General features: G+C 48.9%; 1 protein-coding gene across 1 annotated transcript in view; it reads left to right on the forward strand.

The window, feature by feature from the left end:
- The first annotated feature begins 3306 nt into the window (after window positions 1–3306).
- Window positions 3307–23195, forward strand: part of FAT2 (FAT atypical cadherin 2) — a 58756-nt gene continuing 38867 nt past the window's right edge. The window contains exons 1-8 of the mRNA XM_012658260.1: window positions 3307–6570; window positions 8226–8540; window positions 14844–14902; window positions 17131–17442; window positions 18407–18617; window positions 20677–20816; window positions 21420–21701; window positions 22793–23003. Of these exons, the coding sequence (XP_012513714.1) occupies window positions 3315–6570; window positions 8226–8540; window positions 14844–14902; window positions 17131–17442; window positions 18407–18617; window positions 20677–20816; window positions 21420–21701; window positions 22793–23003 (4786 nt within the window). The 5' untranslated portion in view covers window positions 3307–3314. The remainder of the gene's footprint in view (window positions 6571–8225; window positions 8541–14843; window positions 14903–17130; window positions 17443–18406; window positions 18618–20676; window positions 20817–21419; window positions 21702–22792; window positions 23004–23195) is intronic.

Consider the following 23195-nt stretch of genomic DNA (forward strand, 5'->3'; position numbering starts at 1 on the left):
CTTTCATCTGTCATTGCTTTTCCTAAGTCCAGATTCTTCTGTTTTTCAATGAGTATTTATTGAGCCTGGTTCTATATACCAGGCACTGATTTAGGCACTGGGGATTCATCCATGAGTAAGATACACAGAGCTCTTGTCTTCATGGGGCCCTGTGTCAAATCGGGGAGACAGTTATTAAACAAATGAACAAGAATATATTGGGTGGTGATAAGTGTCATGAAAAAGATGGGATGAAGTGATAAGGAAGGAGGTTGGTAGGGAGGCTATTCCAAACTGGGGGTCAGGAGGTGATATTTGAGCTGAAAACTAGATGACAGGAAGGAACTACCCATGGGAGAATCCTAAGTAAAGGGAGACAGCAAGTGCAAAGGTCCTGAGGCAGGTCATACTTTGGTGTGGCTGCAGCTTGGTGAATAATGGGAAGAGTGCTAGGAGCTGTCGCTGGAGAAGTAGACAGGGCCCAGATGGTGTGGGGCTTCCAGGCCATGGTAAGGAGTTTAGATTTTAATATAAGTGCTGTGGGGAACCACTGGAAAATATTTAAACAGGGGGCTGGGTGTGGTGGCTCATGCCTGTATGCCTAGCACTCTGGGAAGCCAAGATGGGAGGATTGCTTGAGCTCAGGAGTTCGAGACCAGCCTCAGCAAGAGCGGAGAGAACCCGTTCCTACTAAAAATAAAAAGAAATTAGCTGGACCACTAAAAATAGAAAAAAAAATTAGCTGGGCATGGTGGTGCACACCTGTAATCCCAGCTCCTCAGGAGGCTGATGCAGGAGGATCTCTTGCGCCCAGGAGTTTGAGGTTGCTGTGAGCTAGGCTGACGCCACGGCACTCTAGCCCAGGCAACAGAGCAAGACTCTGTCTCAAAAACGAAAACAAAAACACAGAGGCCATATGAATTGATCTATATTTTCACAAGTTTTCACAAGATGGTCTCAGGTGTTGTGGGTGGGAGGGTGATGCAGGGAGACCAATGTGCCCTCCAAGCCTGTCACTTACCTGGACCCAGTGCCAGGGAACAGCTGTGCAGACTGTTCCTTCCGTTAGCAAACTACTAGCCAGGCGTGTGGGTCCTACAGCTTGCGCACAGACATGGGCACCAAGCTGCCACCCAAGGGTGCATTCTCTCTGCACCTCGTCCCCCCCACCCCCCAGGGAGACCCCACCCTTCTCCCTTCCCTACAGCTCATCTTAACGGCTCCTGCGCTGTGAGGCGCCTGTGCAGCCGAGAGCAGTGTAGTGTGTCTTGCTGGGGCCTGCCCAGCGCAGGTGCTGACCTGGTGAACAGGAAGCTCTCTGCACAGCAGGGAGGGCAGGGCTGGGAGGCTGCCTGCAACCAACCTGGGCTGGTGGAGCTGAGGAGCCAGTGGAACGGGGACTGGGTGAGGAATCATTTTCCCCTGGGGTTCCAACTTGAAAAGCAATGCCATCCTGCAGGGGCCAGGGACCGAATGACTCGGGGTCCCCTCCTGCTTGTGGGGGCTGTGCCAGGAGAAGCCTTTTGCCTGGGGCTGGCCCGCTGGGGGCTGCAGCGGTAAGCAAGCGGGGAGAGCAGGGGGCGAGCAGGGTGAGGAACGCACAGCGGCTCTTTCTGACCCCCAGTGTAGAATCTGCCTCCATCCTCCCCGCCTTTTCTGAGGTGCCGGGGCTTGGGGCACGACCAACAGGATCTGAAGTGGGGGTGGGGAAGCTGGAAAGAGGGGGAGGCTTTCAGACCCTGCCTCCATCGTGCCTCCCCTCTGGGGATGCTAGAGGCAGGATCTTACAGAACCCTGCCCCCAGTTCATGCAGGACTCTGGGAAGACAGGGCTCCAAGCCTCTCTGTTTCCCCTTGCCCTGGAAGTTTAACTCTTCCTTACCTTTGAAGAGCAAGGCAACTGGAAAAACAAGTCTGGCCTGTTCCATCCAGGAATGCCCCAGCACAGCTGGTTGGCAGCTTCCAAGCTCCCAGGAATCCTGTCTCCCATGGGCAGGCCAGGCACCACCTGGCCCTCCCAAACTCTACCCCCTGCCCCCTGCCCCTTGCCCCATTCTTGGCCCTGGGTCTCACATTTTGACCCAGGTTGGAGCTCAGGGATGGGCTCTATGGGAAACAGCAAGGGAGAGATTGGGCAGCAGCATGCCTCAGAGGGGCATGGCATTCACTCCTGCTCAGTTCAACAGGACCTAATGCCAGAGACTAGTTCTTACCTGGCCACTCACTGTGTGAGTCGGGGCAAGACTGAGCCCTGCTCTGGGACTCTATTTCCCCATCTATGCATGAGGATCGGGGACAGAACTCCATCATCTCTAACGCCCATTTCCACTCTGACATCCTAGGCGTGCAGGAGTTTTCATGTTCTGGGCTATGAGATGAGTCAGAATCAGGCCCTGTCCATGAGGGACACGTGGTGGGAAGGATACAGAGAGGACTGGAGCAGGAGGCAGCCCTGCCTTGTGACTCCAGGAGCTCCCACTAGCTGTAAGGCCCTGGGCAGCTCCCTTCCTTTGATGAAACTTAGTGTCCCATTATTAACGATGGCTAATAGTAAGTTAAAACTTATGGTACAGTGGGCACTCTGATGGGTCATTTACCTTCATTATTTCGTTTAATTTTCACAAACGATCCTATGAGATAGATAATTTTCTTATCTTTATTCTACAGAAAGGGAAATCGAGGCTCACAGAGGTTAAATACCTTGTCCAGAAAGTCACCCACCTAGCGAATGGTGGAGGTGGGGCTGGGAGCCAGGCAGCCCGATGCCAGGCCCTGGATCGTGGTCATCTTGCTGTCCTGCAGCCCTGCACATGCAGCAGCCACTCACTGCGGCTGGAGCTCAGCCATGACAGCGGGGAGGACAGTGGGGAGAGTAGTTTAGAGCCGGATCGCCAAGCCAGGTTCCAGGCCAACAGTTGGGACTATTTTACCATCACTAGGGGACCACAGAAAAGTTTTCGGAAAAAGGAGTAAGAGCTCAGGACTGAGTTTTATGTGTCGAACGCCCTTGAGAGAGCATTTTGAACTAGTCTGTTATTCTTCAACCCTGGGGTTTCTGAGCCTCGGCACTATTGACATGGGGGCTGGATAATTCTGTTGTGGGGACTGTCCTGTGCATTGCAGGATGTTTAGCAGCATCCGCAGCCTCCACCCACTAGATGCCAGCAACGCCACCACCCCTAAGCTGGGAAAGCCCCAGACATCTTCGGGCATTGTCCCCAGAGGGTCAAAATCACCTCCAGTGAAGAGCCACATCAGTAGGAACCATTACTTTCCTAACTTGCACCCTTACCCTGTCTTTCTTTTTCTGTCCAGGGCTTTAGGAGTTTTGTCACCATGACTATTGCCTTGCTGGGTTTTACCATTTTTTTGCTCCATTGTGTGACCTGTGAGAAGCCCCTAGAAGGGACCATCTCCTCCCCAGCTTGGCACTTCACACACTCCCATTACAACGCCACCATCTATGAAAACTCTGCTCCCAAGACCTACGTGGAGAGCTCTGAGAAGATGGGCATCTACCTCGCGGAGCCGCAGTGGGCAGTGAGGTACCGGATCATCTCTGGGGACGTGGCCAATGTATTTAAAACTGAGGAGTATGTGGTGGGCAACTTCTGTTTCCTGAGAATAAGGACAAAGAACAGCAACACTGCTCTTCTGAACAGGGAGGTGCGAGACAGCTACACCCTCATCATCCAAGCCACAGAGAAGACCCTGGAGTTTGAAGCTTTGACCCACGTGGTGGTCCATGTCCTGGACCAGAACGACCTGAAGCCACTCTTCTCCCCACCTTCGTACAGAGTCACCATCTCTGATGACATGCCCCTCAAGAGCCCCATCTGCAAGGTGACTGCCACAGATGCTGATCTGGGCCAGAACGCTCAGTTCTATTATGCCCTTAACACAAGGTCAGAAATGTTTGCCATCCATCCCACCAGCGGCGTGGTCACTGTGGCTGGGAAGCTCAACGTCACGCGGCGAGGGAAGTATGAGCTCCAGGTGCTGGCTGTGGACCGCATGCGGAAAATCTCTGAAGGCAACGGGTTTGGCAACTTGGCTCCACTGCTCATCCACGTGGAGCCTGCCCTCAGGAAGCCCCCGGCCATTGTCTCCGTGGTGGTGACTCCACCAGACAGCAATGAGGGCGCCACCTACGCCACTGTAGTGGTAGATGCAAACAGCGCAGGAGCCGAAGTGCACTCGGTGGAAGTCGTTGGGGGTGACCCTGGAAAGCACTTCAAAGCCATCAAGTCTTATGCCCGGAGCAATGAGTTCAGGCTGGTGTCCGTCAAAGACATCAACTGGATAGAGCACCTTCACGGGTTCAACCTCAGTCTCCAGGCCAGGAGCGGGAGCAGTCCTTTTCATTCCCAGATCAGGGGATTTCACCTACCCGCTTCCAAACTGGCTTCCCTCAAATTCGAGAAGGCCGTTTACAAAGTGCAGCTTAGTGAGTTTTCCCCTCCTGGCAGCCGCGTGGTGATGGTGAGGGTCACCCCAGCCTTCTCCAACCTGCAGTATGTTCTAAAGCCGTCCTCAGAGAATGCAGGGTTTAAACTTAATGCTCGCACTGGGCTGATCACCACCACGAAGCTCATGGACTTCCGTGACAGAGCCCGCTATCAGCTACACATCAGGACCTCACCTGGCCTGGCCTCCACCATGGTGGTCATTGACATCGTGGACTGTAACAACCACGCCCCCACCTTCAACAGGTCTTCCTATGATGGCACCTTGGATGAGAATATCCCTCCAGGCACCAGTGTTTTGACTGTTGCTGCCACTGACCGGGATCACGGAGAAAACGGATACATCACCTATTCCATTGCAGCTCCAAAAGCTGTGCCCTTTTCCATTGACCCGTACCTGGGGATCATCTCCACCTCCAAACCCATGGACTATGAGCTCATGAAAAGAATTTATAACTTCCGGGTACGGGCATCCGATTGGGGATCCCCTTTTCGCCGGGAGAAGGAAGTGTCCATTTCTCTTCAGCTCAAAAACTTGAATGACAACCAGCCTGTGTTTGAAGAAGTCAACTGCACGGGGTCCATCCGCCAAGACTGGCCTGTGGGGAAGTCAGTGATGACCATGTCAGCCATAGACGTGGATGAGCTTCAGAATCTAAAATACGAAATCTTGTCGGGTAATGAGCTAGAGTATTTTGATCTAAATCATTTCTCTGGAGTGATATCCCTCAAACGCTCTTTTATGAATCTTACCGCTAGTCAACCCACCAGCTACTCCCTCAAAATTACAGCCTCCGATGGCAAAAACTATGCCTCACCCACAACTTTGAATGTTACTGTGGTGAAGGACCCTCGTTTTGAAGTTCCTGTAACATGTGATAAAACAGGGGTGTTGACACAGTTCACGAAGGCCATCCTCCACTCTATTGGCCTTCAGAACCAGGAGCCTGGTGACGAGGAATTCATTTCTTTAAGCACATATCAGATTAATCGTCATACCCCCCAGTTTGAGGACCACTTCCCCCAATCTATTGATGTCCTTGAAAATGTTCCTGTCAATACTCTCCTGTCCCGCCTAGCAGCCACTGACCCTGACACTGGCTTTAATGGCAAACTGGTCTATGTGGTTGCAGATGGCAATGAGGAGGGCTGCTTTGACATTGAACTGGAGACGGGGCTGCTTACTGTAGCTGCTCCCTTGGACTATGAAGCCACCAAGTTCTATATCCTCAATGTAACAGTGTTTGACCTGGGCACGCCCCGGAAGTCCTCCTGGAAGCTGCTGACTGTGAATGTGAAAGACTGGAATGACAATGCACCCAGATTTCCTCCTGGTGGGTACCAGTTAACCATCTCAGAGGACACAGAAGTTGGGACCACAATTGCAGAGCTGAAAACAGAAGATGCTGACTCAGAGGACAACGGGCGGGTTCGCTACACCCTGCTAAGCCCCACAGAGAAGTTCTCCCTCCACCCTCTCACCGGGGAGCTGGTTGTCACAGGCCACCTGGACCGGGAATCAGAACCTCGGTATGTACTCAAGGTGGAGGCCAGGGATCAGCCCAGGAAGGGCCACCAGCTCTTCTCTGTCACTGACCTGATAGTCACATTGGAAGATGCCAATGACAACTCTCCCCAGTGCATCACAGAACTCAGCAGGCTGAAGGTCCCAGAGGACCTGCCCCTGGGTACTATCTTGACATTTCTGGATGCCTCTGATCCTGACCTGGGCCCTGCGGGCGAAGTGCGATATGTCCTGTTGGATGATGCTCATGGAACCTTCCGGGTAGACCTGATGACTGGGGCGCTCAGTCTGGAGAGAGAGCTGGACTTTGAGAGGCAGACTGGGTACAATCTGAGCCTGTGGGCCAGTGACAGTGGAAGACCCCTGGCCCGCAGGACCCTCTGCCACGTGGAGGTGATCGTCCTGGATGTGAATGAGAATCTCCATCCTCCCCGCTTTGTCTCCTTCGTGCACCAGGGCCAGGTGCAAGAGAACAGCCCCCCGGGAACTCAGGTGCTGGTAGTGGCTGCCCACGATGATGACAGTGGCTTGGATGGGGAGCTCCAGTACTTCCTGCGCGCTGGCACTGGTCTTGCAGCCTTCAGCATCAACCAAGACACAGGTACCCGGAGTGGGGTAGGATGGGAGCCCCAGGCCCTGGGGAAGATGGGCCGAAGGGGAGCGAAATCAAGCTGCAGGCTGAGATGAAAGGCAATAAGTAGAGATTCTCCTTCTTGTCCCTTTTATTTTTAATTTATCTTTACAGGAAAGAGAGATATATGTGTCTGCGTGTGTGTATATATACCACAAATATATTTATGTGTGTGTATACACACACAACATATACACATATATTACATATATTCTCTTCACAAAAGTAATATATCTGGTTATAAGTTTTTTATATAAATTAAAAAATGAAAGTTCCTTTGTATCCCATCTCCCCAGATATAATATTTATTAACAATTTGTTCCATAATCTTCTAATTTTTTTAATATCTGCTATAATATCATGGTTCATTTTATTATTATGAAAACACAATATAATAGACATTACTTCTGAAACTTACTTTTATCACATAACATCAGGGCATCTTATTTGTCAGTATATAAATATTTTTACTTTTTTTTATTGGCTGCATGTTATTCTATCATATAGTGTAACATTCCTGTTTATGTACTTTGACTCATATGCATGAGTCTCTATAGGAAAAACTCCGAAAATGAAATTGCTGGGTCAAAGGATAATGTACACTCTCCACGTTAATAGATATTTCCAAATTACTCTCTAAGAAGGCCACACCACCTTATGCTTTCTCTTTAAGCTTCATAGAAAATAAGTGCAATTTAGCAAACATTTACTGAGTACCTACTGCTTGTGAGGTCCTGGGATAGGCACCGTGGGGAGATCTGAGGTGAATAAAGGCAGATTCCTGCCTCAAGGAGTTTACAGTCTGGTAGGTGATTTATTTCCAGAGTAAAGGGCAGGGTGAAGTGGTGGAAAAACCATTAGACTGAGTCAATTTCAGATCCAGTTCTTCTGCATACTTGGTAAAGTTCTTCTACATTATCTTGGTAAAATCGTGCTCCCTCTCTGAGCCTGTTTCCCCTTCTGTCACTTCCGTCACGCTATGGCTGTGAGCACAGGCCCTGCCCTCTCACACAGGTTCTGCCAGCTGAGCGTGATCCATGAGGGGTTCGAATGCAAGCTTCTGTTGCTCACACTCAGACCCTCAACTTCTAGAACAGTGCTGGCCCCTAGCAAGCAAGTTGTGGAGTGAGCGAACTAAAGAATGAAGCTCAGGCCCTAAAATCATGAAGGTGATGGAGAAGGGAAAAGCAATTTATTTGCCAAATCCCTAACCCTTAAACTGATTATCTACCAGAACTTAAAGAGTGAAGGAAGCAGTTTAAGGACAACTGTAAAAATATCTCACTTACAGAATGTGAAATAAATCAATGGAACTTGTGTTAAAGTAGTCAAGAGAAAGTAGATCAACTACCACTGTCTTCTGGAAATCCTACACATGCCCACATGCCAGAATCATGAGCCCGTTTTAGCAGAGAAAGGCTGTGAGAGATTCTCGAATAAGGATGTTTGTTCCCCTGTGTTCAACTCAGCATCTCCCCCATCATGTCGGTAACAACTCCTTCCTTTTTCTGGAATACCTATTAATATCCTTTCCATAGTGCAGTTCAGGGAATGTTAGGTAGGGTGATATCTGAAGCCACTTAGAGCTCTAAAGAATTTGGTGTTTGGTGATTCTCTGTTCCTAGGGATGATTCAGACTCTGTCGCCCCTGGACCGAGAATTCGCATCCTACTACTGGTTGACAGTCCTGGCGGTGGACAGAGGTTCCGTACCCCTCTCTTCTGTAACTGAAGTCTACATTGAGGTTACAGATGTCAATGACAACCCACCCCGGATGTCCAGAGCTGTGTTCTACCCCTCCATCTGGGAGGACGCGCCTGTGGGCACCTCTGTGCTTCAGCTGGATGCCTGGGACCCGGACTCCAGCTCCGAAGGGAAGCTGACCTTCAACATCACCAGTGGGAACCACATGGGATTCTTTGTTATTCACCCTTTCACAGGTAAGGGCCCCAAAAGCTGGGTGAACATGGTGGTTCTCAACTTGTGGGTCCTGACCAGCATTATCAGCATCCCCGGTGACCTTGTTGGAAATTTAAATTCTCAGCTCCCCACCCTCGCCCTACTGAGTCCGAAATCTGAGGGTGGGGCCCAGCAATCTGTGTTTTAACAAAACCAGCAGGGGATTCTGATGTGTGCTAAAGTTTGAGAACACCGTTCTACAAAGTCCAACTCCACGGGAAAATGAGAAGAATTTGTCATCAACTTTCTTTCCTTGGGGCCCAGGAAAGCTAAGCAGGTTGCCAGGTGGCCAGGCTGGGACTATTTCAGACCTCCAAGTACTCCCAAACCAACTCCTCCCCTGAGTCACAAGCCTCAGGTTGAATCCCTTAACCTTAGTTCCAGAATGATCTCACCCCGTCCAGGTGGATCATTAGTGGCAATAATGATCCACTTACATTGAGTCAACAATCTCACTGGCATCTGCCCAAGGCCTTCTGGGGCAAGGGTGGTGGGTGGTTTTTTAGAGGAATCCAGAGGTCACTGGCTGGCAGCAGCGAGCCAGATGTAGCCCACAGAGGTGTTTTATTTGACTTGCATGAGCTTTAAACAATGATTTTCAAATGTGGCCGACACTTAAAAATTAGGAAATTATATAAAATATTCCAGATTTCTGGTTGTTCTTTAAAAATTGGAAGAACTGGCCACATTGTCTTCATGTTCCCACCAGTCCATGATGGACCAGAGCTGACAGCAGCTCCCTCTGCAGACAGGCTCATGTCGCCTGGTCCCCGTGGTCCCCACTTACCTGGCTCCTGTTGGCGCTGGAGTTTGAGAGCCACTTCCCACTGCAGCAGACACTTCTCAAAGCCCTCATCTTCCTCTTGGGGGATGAACAACCCTATTGCAGAGAAGGCTGACACTTTCTCCTCTGAACCCAACATCCTATTCTCTGTCTCCAACAATTTGCTCTAGTCTGGGAAGGACAGAACCCTCGTGAGACTGGAAGCAGGGAAGAATGCTAGTGAGTGGGGGATACAAGTGTCCATGTGCCCAGTGAGGTTTGTTGGGAACCTTTTCTGTTAACCTTTGACCTCAGGATGTGGATTAGTCCTCCTAAAGGAGGATGATTTTCTCCTAGAAAACAGGTCTCAGCTGGCTCTACCTGCACTGACCCTGTCCCTCCCTCTGCAGAAGAGGAAAGAGATCTCTCACCTGAGGCACTAACTTCTCAGCTCTCCCAAATCCCTGTTCTGTTTACCATCAACAGTTCCTTCACAGCAGGTCTGGCAAAATGCCCCAGAGGGCAGAGATGTTCTTAGTCCTCCTGCAGTTGAGGAGAAGAAATCTTTATTAGGGTAAAAGTTTTTAAAAATAAAAGAATAAATCAGCAATGGGCCCCCAGCTCACCTTTGTCACCACCATGACTTTGTCCCGCTTTCCTGCTTTGTTACCTTCAACGGATTCCCTGCCCCCTGAGGATAAAGTCAGAGCCTGCTGTGTCCTGCAGACTCAGGCCTGACCCACCTCCGCTGACTCCTCTGGTCTCCTGCTGCCCTCCCCAGGTTCCAGCCACAAGGCTGCTCCAGCCCAGGCTCCCCCGACACAGGGCTCTGCACGTGTGTCTCTCTGGCAGGTGTCTCTTCTCCCCTTCGCCTGCACAACCCCTGCTCTTCTCTCTCAGCCCAGCTGGTCTTTTCTTAGTGAGGTTTTTCCTGACGCTGCCGTAATACACTTTCCAGCAGCACCTACCCCCTTTCGTAACACTGATGACACAGGACATTATATTCATTTGTGCGATTATTCCATTATTTACCCATGTCCTTCTTTTGTTTTTGTTTTTTTTTGAAACAGAGTCTCACTCTGTTCCCTGGGCTAGAGTGCCATGAAGTCAGCCTAGCTCACAGCAACCTCAAACTCCTGGGCTCAAGCGATCCTTCTGCCTCAGCCTCCTGAGCAGCTAGGACTACAGACGTGCGCCACCATGTCCAGCTTATTTTTTCTCTATATATTTTTAGTTGTCCAGCTAATTTCTTTCTATTTTTTTTAGTAGAGACAGGGTCTTGCTCTTGCCCAGGCTGGTCTCGAATTCCTGAGCTCAAATGATCCACTCGCCTTGGCCTCCGAGAGTGCTAGGATTACAGGAGTGAGCCACCGAGCCTGGCTATCCATGTCCTTCTTTAGACTTCAAATATTTCTGATAAAAGAAATCCTGACTGTTTCTGCCCACCAAAACCTGGCACACAGTAGGAGCTCAATAAATAATTGTTAAATGGATAAATGCATCTCTTCCAGCATCCACAATCTTTTGCTAAGCCCTAAATCCATTGGCTTCCTCAGCAAACGTTTAAAGGTGTCTGCCCCTAACAGGCCTTTAAGCGATGTGCTGTGGAGAGACGTGGCGAGAAATAAAACATGGTTTCAGGCTGGAGGAATTCAGTCCATCAGGAGCATGAAGATTAGGGTGTGAATACCATAGAACAGTGCGAGAGAGCTAGCGTGGTAAAATATGTGTGGACGTGGCGTTGTGGAGCTCAGGGTATTTATCTGCCAGGGCTTCGCGGCACGGAGGCGGTGACACTGAGCTGAGGTCGAGGAGGAGTTCAGCAGGCAGCAGTCTGGCAGGGCACATGGGCAAGGAGGATGACAGGAGCAATATCTGGGGGGGAAGAAGACCCTGATCTCGTTGAAGGCAGAGCAAGGAGGTCAAATTTCTAAAGGCACATCCCAGCTCTACCACTTATGAATGGTAAGGTCTTGGGGAAGTTACTTGGCTGCACCATGCCTGAGTTTTCTCGCCAGTAACATGAGATGATAATAGCTACCTCCCGGGTGGTTGTGAGGATTCCACGAGATGATATACAGAGATCTCGGAGGAGCTTAACGGATGCCCGGGCAGGTGAGCCCTCCTTGAGGGTTGGCTGTGTGATGCTGCGGGAGGGAAGAAGAGGCAGACGAAGGTGGGAAGGTAGTTGGGGCGAGACCTAGACTGTGGTGGGTCAGGGTCAAAGGAGTCAAAGGAGGAGGAATCTATCAGAGGCAGAATCAACAGAAGTGGGAAAGCTGTTGGCTGAGGGAGGGCGAAGGGTCAGAGACGGGCCTGAGATGGGGTGATGGGGAAACACCTGTTTGGAGGAGAAAAATGATAAGAGGGCACAGCCGAGTGCCACCCTGCACCAGGAGGGTGAGAGGGACTTTCCACACACCTAAGTGGGCCCGCACACAGCCCCGTGGGGTCCCCATCCCACACGGGCACTCCCCAGGAATCCCGACGCCGACCTCAGAGAGGGGTGAGGACAACCGCAGGGCAATGTTCCCGGAAGCCACAGGGCAGCGATTGCAGGGACACAGGCCCTTAGCAGGCAAGGGGAGGCAGTGGGCAGAGAAAGGTGGAGAGAAAAGAAGAAGCAAAGGGAAAGAGAGGGTGAGACAGATTGAGATTCGGAGACACAAAGGGAAAAGGGAGAGGGGAAGAGCTGGAAAGGAAGAGAGAAAAAGGATAGTGAGGGATGCGCAGAGAGAGAAAGGGGTGAAGTCAGAGGAGGGGCAGGGCGGAGGGAGGACAGGGCCAGGTGGAAGGTTCGCCTGCCCAGCCCCTGGTCCCCAGCCCTTCTCCATGAGGCCCCTCAGCTTGGGGCCCAGCTGGGCGGAGTGGCCTGGGACAGTATCTACCCCGGTCCCAGAGGCATGTGTCTTTCATTTGCACTCATCTCCTTCTCTGACGGGAAGGTACCTGAGAGTGGGCTCTGCAGGAGCCGTCTCCCATCCCTCCCACGCCTGCCTTCCGTCAGGGAAGGAAACGCAGGGGCGACTTGTTTCTACTGCACGAGGCAGACGTGCCCCCAGCAGAGGCCACGTCCTGACACCACGCTGCCGCTTCCATTGCTGAGGCGCCCCCTCCCCAACACTGAACGCCCCCGTGGAACTCTGTTCTCCTCACTGAGCTTCCTTTTCTGCACTTAATTCCATGGTCTCCATCGTTTCAGCTCTGAAACAAGCTCAAGGAACTTACTGAAAATTTTCAGATGGTTCGTTGACCCCTACCAATAGCTGTTTTCATTTAAAAGAGACCTTCCACGCCAGCTGTGACCTCCCAGGCTATGGGTTTGGATGACCTTCTGGGCCCCTGATAACCTCGACCTGGACTTACCTGTATCTTGCAGAGAACTGGCACCTTCTCTCCCTTGTTGCCTCAATTTAGAGCTGTTGTGGCTCCGAAAATTAAAATCAGATTTACAGAGTCACCAAGTTCAACTTTCTCAATTTACAGATGCGCCGAGGGGGCCCAGAGGAGCCCTCTTCTGACTCATCTGCACCAGCTGGTCAGTAGGAAGAGCTGGTACTAGGACCCGGGTGAATAATGATGATGATGATGATAATAATAAAGGGGTGAAAAACTACCACTTTGTGATTTCTGTAGAACTGAAGGCAATAATTGTTACCTCTGTTGTAATCCGGGCAACTGCCTTTTCTACCCAACAATATATTGTACATAGCATTTCCACATCTAGGGAAAAAAATAGATTTTAAATGGCTCTATAATATTCTTTTTAATGTGCAATTTATATCTCTTCTTTTATATGGATAGTGTCAAATTACCTACTTTTTAAAACATAACTATGATGAACATCCTTGTGCACTTATCTTTGCAGAGTTATGCATTGGTCTCTTTAGAATAAATTCCTCAAAGTGGGATGAGAAGTTCAGAACTTAAGCCAGAAAGACCTTAAAGGTCACCCAATCCACTTGTCCTTTTACAGAGCAGTTTGGGGTTGGGGTACCACAGAAGAGGTGGAGAAATGAGCAGGAGCTTCCTGGAGTCAAGGCCAGGCACAGAGGGAATTAGTGGGTCCCCCGTAAGAAATCTGAGGCTGCAATTGGGGGGTGGCATTGCCATAGGAAGGGAAGGGAGGGGCTGAGCCAGGACGTGGCATCCTTCCTGGAGAAGAGGCTGCTCCAGCCCAACTCTGACCCCTCAACCCATTCTCATTCCAACATACGAAGTCTCAGAATCGACTCAGTTGTCAGGGCTTTTTCAGATGTGAAAGATAGGAATCCAGTCCAGGTTGGCTGAGGCAGTAAAAACCATTTATCTTCTTACTTCACGGGAAAGTCCAGATGTACATGGCTGCAAGCATCCATAGGCACGGTAGCCAGCATTGACATGATGTAAGGAAGACTCTGTCTTTGCATCTCTCAGCCTCATCGTCTCGGAGTGGCCTCTGTCCTCAGGAGTCTGTCCTTTTGCTCTCAGGTTTCGTCCTATCCTCTCAGCCTGCTAGCAGCAAAAGAGCCTGTTCTTTCTACAGTTCTCACAAAAGTGCCAGAATTGTTTCTCACCAGACAGATGAATTGCTTGTTATGAGGGCCAAGGGGACTAGTCTATGCTGAGTGGCCAGCCTTTGGGGGGAAGCCCTTCCCCAGATGTGGAGTAGGTCAGCCTCACCCCAGATCACAAATGACAGAAATTAGGAGCAGTGTGGCTCCCCTCAGGAAAACGGGGATTCGTTTACTAAAAGAAGGGGGCAGGAATGATGGGCAGAAGACATCCAAATACAAGTAAAGTCCCTAAATTTTAGTGACAAGGAACCCAATTGCTTCGCAGCCTTACCGATGTTCACCCTGTGCGCCAGGAACCGGCTAGCTGCTTCCGGCGGGTGTCCACTCTGATCAGGCAGGCCGCTGGGGCACATGTCACCCCTGCCTCCTAGTGACAGTGAGAAGTGGACGGGAACTTCAGCTAGCACATGGTGTCTGTGCAGCTCTCCCACCTCCTCATTTCCCCTTCACTTTCCCCAGAATTCCATCTCCCTTTAGTGTACAGATGCTCCCCAACTTGATAGGGCTGTATCTCGATAAATGCACCATAAGTTGAAAATATCATAAGTGGAAAACGTGTTTATACACCTAACCTAAGAAACATCATAGCTTAGCCTAGCCTACCTTAAATGTGCTCAGAACACATACAATAGCCTACGGTTGGGCAAAAGCATATAAGGCAAAGCGTATTTTACAATAAAGTAAATTATGTCATGTAATTTATTGACTACTGGGCTGAAAGTGAAAAACAGAAGGGTTGCATGGGTACTCAAAGTGTGGTTTCTACTGAATGTGTATCATTTTTCACCATCGTAAAGTTGAAAAATCCTAAGTCAAACCCCTGTAACTTGGGGGTAATCTGTATTTGTTCTCCAAAGACCAGAAGAATTCTCATCTGGGATTTGAATGTCATTCTTGAACTCACCCCAGGAAAGTGGCCCTGGGAACACTTTGCTCATGTTTCCCTCCTACCATCTGTCCCCCAGGTCTCCTATCCACGTCCCGGCAGCTGGACAGAGAGAGCAAGGACGAACACATCCTAGAGGTGAGTTATGGTGGTGAACTTGTCTGCTGGATTCGGAAGCCTCCTGAAGAAGGAGCCATGCCAGGCCTTGGAGCCACATGTGTGTCTAGCACTGTGGCTGAGGAGTGTACTGAGCTCAGGAAGGAGGATGTATTTGAGCTGAGCCTTGCTGTGGTTGGTGGTGAAGATCCTTGGGGCTTTGCTGGCTCTTCAGCACTAAGAAGGAAAGGAATCTGAAACCATGTCCAGGCTGGGCAGGAATCGTTGATTGATTAGTAATGCCTGCAGCGAGTGCAGGAAAGGGGAGCAGTACACATGTGCTGTGTACTTGTCAAGTCTGGTTTCCAGTCCATCCCCCTGGCCCAGAGAGAATTATTCAAGGTCAAATACTAGGTCAGTGGCATGGCCGGGAAGAAAACACAGACCTTTGTCTTCTAGATATGTGCTCTTTCTAGGATGTCTCTAAAATCGCATAGATATTCCTGGTGCCCATTCCAATGAGAGGCTTTAGTCAGTGAGCTAGAGGTGATTAGCACATTAACTGCCATGTGAATTGTATTTAACTCAGGCTAGTTTTGAGCCTAGGGCCTCGTAAAGCAAAACCTGGGCAAAATTCTGCAGTTGGTTCATGAAAATCTTACTTGTTGATGTTCTTATTGTTACAATTAATATTGACAATTCAATTCTAAAAACGTGGATTAAATGAATAGAAGTCAATACATTTCAGTTTTCTATTTATGTTTACCTATAAATTACCCTTAAGCCTGACAAGTCAAGAAAACCACTTTACCCTTATGAACTATTTTCCAAGTTTTCACATTACTTTTTACATTACTAATTTTCAAGTTTTTATATTACTTTTTTATTGGAAAAAAACACAGAAAATAATAAAAAAATAACAAAATTTTAATTAAATTAGAAAGGAGCATTTTGTTTTCGAAATTTTCATTCTATTTTTGTAACAAAACACCGAGGCCCCAAGGAAAAAAATTTTTTTCTAGTGTGGCAGTCAGTGTGTTAAATCAGAAGAGGAGGATGTCAGGGGAGAAGTCTAGCTATTTCCCCTTCTGAGTGGGCCCATGGCTGATGAACAGGTACTGCTTCTAGTCTTAAAGGCATCAGGAGGGAGGGATGCATATTCCTCAGCAGAGTTGAAATAAATTTTGCCTTCTGTACTTCCAGGCTCTGCACATTTTCTTTCTTCATGTAAGAAACAGGTGTTATTAGTGAACAGCTGCTCAGTGGCTTTCTAGAGTTCTTAGGGACTGAGGCATTCTTCATAGTTCAATAACAGATATTTGCCTTTAAATACCACAATGGTTAAAAAAATTCTGCACCAATTTGAGTGGAAATGTCCTCTCTCATATGATGCCCTTGGGGATATCGATGCATTGGATGGTTTTGCCCCTACACAAGGTAGCTTCTGCTTCTGAAATTGCTTTGGTGCCTTTCCCCTCACTCTGGACTTCATTTCATGCAGTGAGCCACATGCCTGACTCACAAGGTATCACCCATTCCTTCCTAAGCACCTTCTCTTTGTTTTTTCTATCCTCAAGTAGCTTAGGAAAACCAGAGGACAAAACTTATGAGAATTATGAGCAAATAAAAAGTAAACAGTCTCTGAGAAATGGCCCATGGGTCTTCCCACATAATGAGAGTCACCTTTTGGCTGGGCACGGTGGCTCATGCCTGTAATCCTAGCACTCTGGGAGGCTGAGGCAGGTGGATCGTTTGAGCTCAGGAGTTTGAAACCAGTCTGAGCAAGAGCGAGACCCCGTCTCTACTAAAAAAATAGAAAGAAATTAACTGGAAAACTAAAAATACATATAAAAAATTAGCCAGGCATGGTGGCACATACCTATAGTCCCAGCTACCCAGGAGGCTGAGGCAGGAGGATCGCTTGAGCCCAGGAGTTTGAGGTTGCTGTGAGTTAGGATGACGCCATGGCACTTTGGCTTGGGCAACAGAGTGACACTCTGTCTCAAAAAAAAAGAGAGAGTCAGCTTTTGTCTAGAGACCCTCACTTTGTCTTCTTCCAGTTCTTTCTGGCCCCTTTCTCTGTTCTTGCTGGTTTTCCTGCGGGTGGGGTTACCAAGTAGGTGAGGTTATCATAATATATATGGTGAGAATATACCCCAGGGAAAATATGGACTAATATTGCAGGCTGTCAAGAGCAGTGGTGGGTGGCAATACATATTCACTACTTTGCATTTGGTACCTCGGGTGCTCATGCTTGACTCTGTCCCCAGGTGATTGTGCTGGACAATGGGGAGCCCTTGCTGACGTCCACCTCCAGGGTGGTGGTGCGCATCTTGGACGTCAATGACAATCCACCTATGTTCTCCCACAAGCTCTTCAAAGTCCGCCTTCCAGAGAGGCTGAGCCCAGTGTTCCCTGGGCCTGTGTACAGGCTGGTGGCTTCGGACCCAGATGAGGGTCTGAACGGCAAGGTCACCTACAATATTGAGGAAAGCGATGAGGAGGGCTTCAGCATCGACCCTGTCACGGGTGTGGTGTCATCCAGCAGTACCTTTACAGCTGGAGAGTACAACATCCTAACGGTGAGCAGACGCATGGAGCCGTGGAGGGAGGAGTGGCGTGACTGCTCCGTGCCTTTCTTTGAGGACTCGGGAGGAAGGGGACAGCCAGCGGCAAGGTAGAAGTGGTACTCCCCTCCCTGGCCATCTCCCAGAGAAACTAGGAGTCCCGACTTCAGCCAAAGAGTCAGAACTCTGGGCCTTTCTCTTTGAGGGCAATAAGGTCCTTGCCTGGGAAATCCTCTCTATTCTTAGAAATAAGGATTTTAGTGAGTGTAAACAGGGACTTTGGTGTTATGATAAGCCTGGGCTCCAACCCTGGCACTGCCACTTTATACCTGTGCGACCTTGGACCAGACATTTAACCCCTTTGAGCCTTTGTTTTATCATCTGTAAAATGAGGAGAAGAATACTTTTCTTGCAGGAATCCAATATATCAAATTGTATCAGTAAGCCTGAATTCAACCCTGGCCTCACTGCCAGCCGAGCGTATAATCCAGTGGGTGAGCTGGCCAAGCCAAGCCCCAGCTTCTTCCTATAAAAGGGAAATGATAATAGTACCTCTGCTAGAGCTATTGTGAGAATTAAATTAGATATTGCACATAAAGCTCTTCTAGTAAGACCTTATAATAGTGACAGTTCAATAATTCTAGCTTATTATGTTTATGGTTATTGGGAAAAGTAAGGGGACTACATATGTGAAGTCCTAGGAACTGGCACACGTTAGGTCTGCAGTTAATAGTGGCATTTATTATTTTTATACTAACCATGAGATTTTGAGCACAGGTTATACGTTGTATTTATCGCCAAGCCTGCAGCAACTAGCATGGTGCCTGTGTACGGCAAGCCCTCGAGTGTGCGTGAAATGAACGAGCGAGTGGACGAGAGGCCAGCGCCGTCACAGGGCACTCTCGTTCTTGGCCTGGCTTCCTGGGTCTTCTTGTTTTTTGGCCCCCAACCCTCAATTTCAGTGCTGGCCTCTTTTCAGATCAAGGCAACAGACAGTGGGCAGCCCCCGCTCTCAGCCAGTGTCCGGCTGCACATCGAGTGGATCCCCCAGCCGCGGCCGTCCTCCATCCCGCTGGCCTTTGACGAGACCCACTACAGCTTTACGGTCATGGAGACGGACCCCGTGAACCACATGGTGGGGGTCATCAGCGTAGAGGGCCGACCCGGCCTCCTCTGGTTCAACATCTCAGGTGAGGCCAGCCCCTCCCATCCTGATAGACCAGCTCCAGTCCTTGTGGTACAATCCTTCTGACCCCTCTCAAGGTCATGCTCCTTGGCAGCCCCTCCTTTGGCTCTGGTTCTCTGGGGCAGGGGCAGTAGGAAGGCCACACCTGCCAAGCTTTCCTTTCACTCCAGCCATGATCGCAGGTGAAACACCCACGGTCTCACTGGGAACCCCAGCCAGAGTTGGCAGTGCCTCAGTTACCCCAAGTGCCTGGGAGACCTAAGATGAAGGGTCCAGGAAGACCCAGAGCAGAAAGCACAAGCTCGTTTGTTTTTCTGCTTCATGTGAAAATCAATGTAGAGCTGACTTTGTTGACCATAAGCCTGCGGTCAGCTGTACCCTGGGGCCATGCTCAGTGTTCTGGCCCCAGATGTCAACAACAGGGGAAAGTGCCCCTTCTCGTTCTAGGAGGTACTTGCATCCAGGTTCTGATGGCCCCCTCTGAAATTCCGTTCTGTCTCTAACTCAAGGTTTTGTTAGAACATCTTAAGGTCACAGAGCCCTTTGGGAATCTGATGAGCTAGGTCCTCTTTCCAGAAAGTTGTACACACACACACTCACACATACACACACACATACACATACACAAATATAAATTTGCATGTGAACTTATAGGCTCTCTGAAACCCATCCAGGGATTCCAAGTTAAAAATCTCTAATCAAGGGCCGGGCGCGGTGGCTCACGCCTATAATCCTAGCACTCTGGGAGGCCAAGGCGGGCGGATTGTTTGAGCTCAGGAGTTCAAAACCAGCCTGAGCAAGAGCGAGACCCCGTCTCTACTAAAAATAGAAAGAAATTAATCAGACAACTAAAAATATATAGAAAAAATTAGCCGGGCATGGTGGCGCATGCCTGTAGTCCCAGCTACTCGGGAGGCTGAGGCAGAAGGATTGCTTGAGCCCAGGAGTGTGAGGTTGCTGTGAGCTAGGCTGATGCCATGGCACTCACTCTAGCCTGGGCAAAAAGAGTGAGACTCTGTCTCAAAAAAAAAAAAAAAATCTCTAATCAAGAATTTCAGCACCTACATGCACATGCAGTCCTATAACAGATCCCAGCCTGGCTCAGAGATAGGATAGGATACGCACCTGGCCCAAGCTCTTCGACTTCCTGAACTTATTTCCGGTTCTGATTCACTGCTCTTTTAATCATTTGACTTTTTTTCCTTGAATATATAATTAATGCACACATCCTATAAAACATTTAGAAAACGCAAATGAATGCAGAGAAGAAAATAAAAATCACCTAAATTCCCACCAATCAGAAGATAATTCACTGTTATAATTTTGATGTGCTTCCTTCTAGTCATTTTTCTCCACACACACAAGTGTGCTCCCAAGCACACACATAACACACCCTTGGAGTGTTGTTAAAATATTGTTTTATAATATTATTAAATGTAATATAACATAAACGTATTTCCATGTCATTAAATATATTTCTATATCGTAGACATTTAAATAGCTTCATGTTATTTTATATTTTGGATCCTTATAGATTATTAAATCAAGTCCCTCTTGTTGAACAGACCTAGTTTCATTTTTTGTTGTGTATAGGCACGGTGCAATTGCGCAGGACTATCACAGGTGGTTTGCATATTAGTGCAAACTCCCTGTAAACTACGAAGCAGAGCTCCGTTTCAATCCCAATAGCAAAATAAGTTTTATAGCAAATTTTGGTCTTCCTATGGGACTCTTCGGCCATTGTAGGTTTACCTTTTTTCTGTATCATTATTTGGGTCTTGGTAATAATTTGACAATAATGTGACAGGATAAATTACAGCTTTTGGGACTCCTGCGGGCATAAACTCCAGCCCATCACTCAGATATCATACTGCTTCTGAATAAAGTCTTTAGAATCCCTGATTCAGGTTCTTCCTTGAATGTTCTCAGTCCTGCCATCCAAGGTGGGCGTCTATTACCACATCTTCTAAACTGACGGCCAGATCCATGTTATGCACCCACGTTATGCCACTGCTGCCCAAATCACTGAGGGTGTGTGTGCTTTTTCCCCACCCCCACTCCAGGTGGGGATAAGGACATGGACTTTGACATTGAGAAGACCACGGGCAGCATCGTCATCGCCAGGCCCCTCGATACGAGGAGGAGGTCGAGCTACAACTTGACCGTGGAGGTGACAGATGGGTCCCGCACCATTGCCACCCAGGTTAGAGGCCTCACTTGGGGAGCCCTGAGTCAAGAGGAGATGGGAGGCCTTCTTGGTCGGGATAAGTCTACACAAGGCTTTCTGGGGATGTGGTGTTCCTCAAAGAACACTGAATTTGGAATTGAGGTTCTGAGCTCCAGTCTTGTGCAATATACTTTCTACTACTGTGACCTTGGGAGAATTCTTATTCCCAGTCTGCATCTCTGTATAACAAGGGAATTTGTCTGAACAAACGGTTTAGTTAAAGGTAGAGTTTCCCAGGGGCTACCATGGGTATAGGGAATGACGGTTGGGTAAGTGGGGCTGTGGATTTCTACTCTGGCTTCAGCTAGAGGTTTTATCTGTTTCATATATTGGGATTTCACATAAAATTTCATTGGGAGAAAAGACCTTTTAACAAAATTTTCGTTTTGAAAACCACTAGACTGTGTGGTATCTGAAAGCCTTGTGATTCTGAAATCCTATCATTTTTCAATAAACATTTGTTAATATCAAGCGACTGCTGTGTACCAGGCACTGTGCTAGGCATGGATGGAGCAGGAGATCCAGAAGGACACAGTCCCTGTCCCCTGGAGCCCACAGTCTGCCCTCTGTCCTCCCCAGGTCTACATCTTCATGATTGCCAACGTCAACCACCATCGGCCCCAGTTTCTGGAGGCTCATTATGAGGTCAGAGTTCCCCAGGACACGCTGCCTGGGGTCGAGCTCCTCCGAGTCCAGGCCACGGATCAAGACAAGGGCAAAGGTCTCATCTACACCTTACATGGCAGCCAAGACCCAAGAAGTGCCAACCTCTTCCAGCTGGACCCGAGCAGTGGTGTCCTGGTAACCGTAGGGAAACTGGACCTGGGCTCAGGGCCCTCCCAGCACACGCTGACAGTCATGGTGAGTAAACCGAAAACTTGGGTGAGAACGTGCTTGTACGCAGATGTGTGTGGGTGGAGACGCTTGGAGGCAGCCCGAAGGTCGCCTTTCTCCTGCCAAGGCAGATGTGCTGATGCCCGGAATGATGATCCAGGAGACACAGTTGTGACATTTCACAGCTGGCCAAGGGCACCTTCCATAAGGGATGTCTGGGAGTGAAGACAGGGTGGGACAGCTGCCAGTGAAACTCCTGTCAACCTTGGATTTCTCTGGACTCACCCTAAATATCCCCCGATGGTTCTCTCCCTACTCTGAGACTTCATGGCCATAACGTGAATTCACATAGTGTCAGAGCTGGAAAGGACCCTCCCACTCAGAGCAAGGACTGGGGTCTGGCAAGTGAGGCCTGCCGGACACACAATTTAAGGAGGATTCACTCTCTGAGTCGTTTGCCTGAATTTTTATGACCCCAAGAGCGAGCGCCTCCTTATATTTTGTGCCCTCTGTGCCTCACTTGCCCCACTCTGGTCCCAGCCCTGACTGCTCATTTCTCTTACCTTCTACCTGAGGCCCACAGAGGAAAAGAGACCTGCTCGCTGTCATATAGTTATTTATGATGGAATCAGAATCAGAGTCCGGCCTCCTGTCTCAAGAGTTAGGGTTGTTATGTGCTAGTTTATCATCCTCTGGGCAAATTAATATATATTAAAGGCTCTGAGAAGTCCTGCAACAAAGAAAACTGAACTTTATTTAGTTCGAGGCTCGTCAAATTTACTTGACAATAGATTTTTTTTCCCCCTGCATAACACGTTAACCTCTTGAAGAACTAATATTCCCTGAGACCTAATTTGGAAAATACCGCTTCTCTACCTATTTCTGCCTTTCTCTAAAATGGAAGTATCCATTAAAATAGCTAAGTCTAAAAACAACTAATTGATAAATTTATTTAAAAGGAAGAAAGAGCATAGATTAGAGCACGATTTAAAAGAATGCGGAGAGTTAGTTACAATTGGGTACGCTTTCCATTGGCATTCCATTACACTGACCTTAGTCTAACCCTGCCTCCTCCCATCCCATTGGCAGCTTACCCTATCCTCCCCTTGGGCCCCTAGGTCAGAGACCAGGAGATACCCATCAAGAGGAACTTTGTGTGGGTGACCGTCCATGTGGAGGATGGAAACCTCCATGCACCCCGCTTCACCCAGCTCCATTATGAGGCAAGCGTTCCTGACACCACAGCCCCCAGCACAGAGCTGCTCCAGGTCCGGGCCGTGGACACCGACAGGGGAGCCAATGCTGAGGTCCACTACTCGCTCCTGAAAGGTGAGAAGCTTGGCGTGAGTTCAGAGGATGAGTAAAGGTGCTTTGGAAATAAAGGAAAGCACTAGAAGCATGAATTTCCAAGTGAATCAAGTACCAAGCTCTCTAACCCTTTGCAAATGATAATTCTAGAGCATTCCATGGGACTATAATGACCTAAGACAATGCCCTTCCAAAGTTGGCAATACAATAGCC

This window comes from Propithecus coquereli, unplaced genomic scaffold, assembly GCF_000956105.1.
Source record: "Propithecus coquereli isolate 6110/MARCELLA unplaced genomic scaffold, Pcoq_1.0 Scaffold58, whole genome shotgun sequence".
Lineage (NCBI taxonomy): Eukaryota > Metazoa > Chordata > Mammalia > Primates > Indriidae > Propithecus > Propithecus coquereli.